The sequence below is a fragment of the Carcharhinus amblyrhynchos genome, chromosome 2 (genome assembly GCF_965287045.1).
Source record: "Carcharhinus amblyrhynchos chromosome 2, sCarAmb.v2.hapA, whole genome shotgun sequence".
In the NCBI taxonomy this organism is placed as follows: Eukaryota; Metazoa; Chordata; class Chondrichthyes; order Carcharhiniformes; family Carcharhinidae; genus Carcharhinus; species Carcharhinus amblyrhynchos.
In genome coordinates this window covers 28,930,297-28,935,308 of record NC_137325.1, presented here as the reverse complement: position 1 = coordinate 28,935,308, position 5,012 = coordinate 28,930,297, and the positions used below count along the sequence as shown (strand labels likewise).

The 5,012-nt window shown below is 47.3% G+C and overlaps 1 protein-coding gene across 1 annotated transcript; it reads left to right on the top strand.

Annotated features, from left to right (window-relative positions):
* The first annotated feature begins 557 nt into the window (after window positions 1–557).
* LOC145353310 (transcription factor SOX-4-like) lies at window positions 558–4,747 on the top strand. Its single transcript, XM_080203952.1, has one exon. It carries the CDS (start codon window positions 848–850, stop codon window positions 1,985–1,987), a length of 1,140 nt encoding a protein of 379 aa, XP_080060078.1. The 5' UTR covers window positions 558–847; the 3' UTR covers window positions 1,988–4,747.
* The last annotated feature ends 265 nt before the right edge of the window (window positions 4,748–5,012 follow it).

The window sequence follows — 5,012 nt, the reverse complement described above, 5'->3', positions numbered from 1 at the left end:
GGGGGTAGTGCAGGGGGATTGGGTGTTGCAGCGTTCTGGGTAGTGTCTGAGTGGGGATAGCAGTGCTCTGGGGTAGTGCCGGGGTGGGGTCGGGGGGGGTGGTTAGCAGTGCTCTGGGGTAGTGCCTGCGATGGTGCAGGGTGGGGGGGAGGTTGGAGGTAGCAGCGTTCTGGGTTAATGCTGGGGTGGGGGTAACGGCGTTCTGGGATAGTGCCTGGGGGGTTGGGGTAGTGGTGCTCTGGGGTAGTGCCTGGGGGGTGAGGATAGCAGTCCACTGGGGTAGTGCCGGGGGGAAGGGGGAGTGGTAGCGGCGCTCGTGCAGCCATGCCCCCTTTAAAGTTGCCAGTGTAAACTGGAATGAGGTCAGCCAGGGCGCTTGTGATTGCAGGCGCCGCGGGGCCGGCAGCCAATGAGGGGCGGCGGGGGCGGGGCCGGGCTCTCGGCAGCGTTGGAAACAGACGCGGTGTGGGTGAAGGGCGGCCTGTGATTGGTGGGAGCTGGGACACCTTTAAGAGGACGTCACAATGCCTGGGACTGGATAAGAAGCGAAGCGAGTCCGCTTTAAGCAGCAGCCACAAGTTTTATATAAGACAGTCTTCCCGCATGTTCACAGGGGGAAGCTGGTGCCAAACTATATACACATTTTATACCAGAAACTAGCTTCTTGTCTGCCAGCGCGTCAGGAGCAGCTCTCTTTTTTTAACAAAAAAAAGCACAGCAGCCTCTAATAACAGGGGAAAAAAGTACAAGCCAACCAAACTGCTACAGTTATACAAAAAAAGCCTCTTCTTTTCTCCCCCCTCAGTGCCCACAGAGCAGAAATATATTTACAAAAGAGAGAGAAAGCATGGTGCAGCAAACGAACAACGCAGAAAACACGGAAGCGGTGCTAGCCGGAGAGTCCACCGACTCCGGCGCTTCCGACCTGGGCATAGCTTGTTCCCCCACGGCGGACTCGGTGGCATCGGACGGGGAGAAGACGGACGAGCCGAGCTGGTGCAAGACGGCCAGTGGGCACATCAAGAGACCCATGAACGCGTTCATGGTGTGGTCGCAGATCGAGAGGAGGAAGATCATGGAGCAGTCGCCGGACATGCACAACGCCGAGATCTCCAAGCGCCTGGGGAAGCGCTGGAAGTTGCTGAGGGACAGTGACAAAATCCCCTTTATCCGTGAAGCCGAAAGACTGCGACTCAAGCACATGGCGGACTATCCAGACTATAAATACCGACCGAGAAAGAAGGCGAAAAGTGCGAGCAGCAAACCCGGAGAGAAAGGGGACAAGATCAACACTAAACCCCCGGCTAAAAAGAGCAATTGCAGCAACAGTAGCATTAGCAAGCCCAGCAAAACGCACAAGATCATCCTGGGCGCGCTCACCAAGTCTCAGACCATTCACCAGCATCCGCAGTCAGGCATCACTACTCCTAACACAAACACTAGCAGCCAACAGGCGATTTACAAAGCGCGGACGAGTCCCGCTTCCAAGCACCTTGTAGATAAGAAACTGAAAGAGAGGCGGCCGTTCAGGGGCCAGGGCACTACCTCTCCAGCCGCCGTGCCAGCCAGCCCGACCCTCAGTTCTTCAGCCGAGCCCAACGACCCGGTCAGTTTCTATGAAGACCTGGCCGGCGGGACAAGGGGACGGCTGCCAGATTCGCCCGCCGACCAGCGCAAGCACCCCGGCGCTCTGCGCTCCGTCTCGCCGACCCCCTCCACTTCCCACTCCTGCTCTTCCTCGTCTCTGGCCTCGTCCTCCGACGAAGAGTTTGAGGACGACCTCATGGACCTGAGTTCCAGCCCCACTTTCGAGAGCATGACGCTGGGCAACTTGAGTTCGTCCCTGGACAGGGATCTGGAGTTTAATTTGGAGCAGGAGTCGGCGTCTCACTTTGAGTTCCCAGACTACTGCACGCCAGAGGTGAGCGAAATGATTTCAGGGGACTGGCTGGAGTCGAGTATTTCAAATTTGGTGTTCACGTATTAGAGAGCGACAAGTGAGCGAAACGGGACTGTTGCTGTTTTATCTCGGAAGGGGAAAGAACAAAAAAAAGGGATCGTGAAATCAGATAATTGTGATCCAAGTGCTGTCACATTGCGTGATCCTAATGTTTGATCGCAAGTCTTCAGAAACAAATGTGCCGACGTGTATTTTTAGGAACGAGTGAGTGAGATTCCATTGAAAATTTTAAAAAAAATGCCCAGCCTCGACTCTGGACTGAAACGGAAAAGCTGAAGTTCATTTGCACGTACGGAGGGAACGCATTGAAGGTAGACCAGGCTGTGGGAATGAAATGAAATCGCCAAATCGAATTGTATTGGTGCGGACACACGCGAAGTCGTGAGATCTACACGCGAAGAGAGTGTTTCATGAGAAGAATGGTGTGGTTGGATTACTGTATCTCGCTGGGTTCATAGCATGTACTGACTATATCGTTCCAGATTGTGTACAGACTCGAAGTTACCCTCGCGTCAGGGCGAATTAAAGCGGATAGATGGCGCTCTGTATGATTCCTAACAAGTCACCAGCCAGCTCTTTTACCCCTTATCACTAACCCGACTGAAATCTTGCGCTGGACTGTATTTTCTGGACCAAAATGTCTCACCAGTTCTATGTTCCACCACAATTTACAACAAGACACGAACTTCTTGTCACCGATGTTTCATCCTCGTATTGTTTTGTTTCCCTTGTAAATGTAATCAAGAAACCATTTTCTATGGATGTATTTATACTGGCCAAGCGTTTTGACATTTTTTCCGTAGGCCTGTTAATTACCTGCACCGTTTTATCTCCTTCACCGAAGGGCTAGAGTTAAACTTTTAATTTTATATTTAAATGTAGACTTTGACACTTTTAAAAAAAGACAGAGAAAGATGAGACGTTTGATTATTTTCTCAGTGTATTTTTGTAAAAAATATAAAGGGGGTGTTAATCGGTGTTTATTGCTGTTTAGATTTTCTGATAATGAACAAAGAGGCCGATCCACTGCCTTGCCTCTTGTTTCTAATTCCACATGTTTACACTTCAATGTGCAGATTTTGTAATTTAAGGCTGCAGTTACCTTTACATTGGCTTCGGGGCTATATTTGAACAGATGTTTTTTAAAAAACCCACAACGTACCTTCCTGCCCACTGTAGCCTCTTACCACATGCCTACCTGATAGTATTTAAAAATGGAAACCCATTTGAACACTTTTTAACCCAGAAGCAAATGACCATTTGAGGCTTCCTTTTAAAATTGCTAACGGCTACAGTCATCTTCCACGTATATATATATATAAATATTAGCGAGATGCAAGGGGAGTAGGTGAAACTGATATTTGTAAGTGCTTCGAACCTTCTGAAGTTGAGCACCAAGGCAAAAAGGGATGCTGCAACTTTGCACCAATTACTTGGCGCTCCTTAAATTGTGCTCCACCACTGGACATAGAATATGATTTGAGTTCGCGCTGACACTCCGCTGCGCGCCTTATTCTGCAACGATGATAAAACCATTATTAATTCTTATAACTTGTCGGCTAAATATTTTGTTTTGGCATGAAGCTAGCCTTTGTAATTCCCAAATCAGATTTAGCTGTTGTGGGTATCTTTTTGATTGGGGGAGAGGGTTGGAGGAGAAGAGCGAACGCCTTTTTTTTGTATATTTAAATCTGTATTATATAAACCACAAGACTGTTCCTTGTATGTGTCCAGACTACCGTGACAGGCACTAAGGCAGCAACCGGGAATCAAAGAAAAAAATCTCGGTAGCTGCCCGATTGTTAAGTTTTTTTTAAAAAAAATCTTTTATTTTAACTATTTTTAAATTCTCATCCTGTGCAATATGCTGTGTATAGTCTGTCAGATGATCATGCCTCAACACAATTTTTTTTAAATGTCATGCCAGCTAATCGTGTCAAGTCACTGCCTGTCAGATTGTTGATATACTCTTGTAAATAGTTTCTTTTTTTCTGAGAGAGAAGGAAATAAAATCAGCTGGAACTGAACCCTAACCACTGAGTCCCTGCTTTACTGGAAAGGAGAGCGGGGGGGAAAGGAGGGGGGACAAAGCGTCGATCTGTTAAAAAAAAGTTTACGTACACTAAACGTGGACACGCAACAAGCGTGACTAAAACAACATTCAACAAATACTCCAAACAGGCTAGCAAAAAAAGTTCCAGGAATCCAAAAACAAAAGCACTGTCTATGTTTATATGTGTGTGAGGGGGGGAGAGGGAACAAAATAGTCAGTAAAAATGTTAATTTTCACTTTATTCTTGTCAATTTGAAATAAACAAGCCACGCATCTCTCTATGTTGTCTGGTGTCTTTAACTCTTGTGGCATAGAGAAGAGTTGTTTGAAATGGGATAGATTACAATCTTAACCAGCAGACCGACTCTCCGTCCAGAAAGATGCAAAACCTGGGCTGACACAGTTTTCCAGAACAAGCTTTTTCCAAAAAAATAAATATCCGCCACGTCTCGCACAATCTACCTTCCGCTTCCGAATCCAAAACGCAAATTCTCCTTTTCCTCTCCCTCGGAGCAGATGTGAAGCCAAGAAGTTTTTTTTATAAAAACATTCAGGACGGGAGTTCAGTTAGAGGCACTCGGGGTTAGTTTCCCATCCGGAGGTTTTCCCAATCCTGTAATTTAAATCCTCACTTGAGTGTGAACGCAGCCTGATTTTCCCAGGAAGTCCGCGATTAGACTGGCGGAGGAGGGGGTGGGGGAGGGGAAACGGTATCGTCTGGACCAGAAAGAGGTACTGCAGACTGAACAACGCGCGTTCTGTGCACTGCAATTGGATATAGGGCTATTCACAAAGCTTCATAATATAGTTAGGGCTACGGAGGCCGGAAGGGTTTCTGTGGCTGTGAAAGGCAATACACATATTCAGAATTTTAAAACTCTATATCCTATTTAATCATAATCATTGTCTGGCCAGACCCCCCTCCCAGAATTGTATTTTGAATTGAACATTAACACTAGCAGTTGTTATCTCCACTTTCTTAAACCCATAAGGGAAACA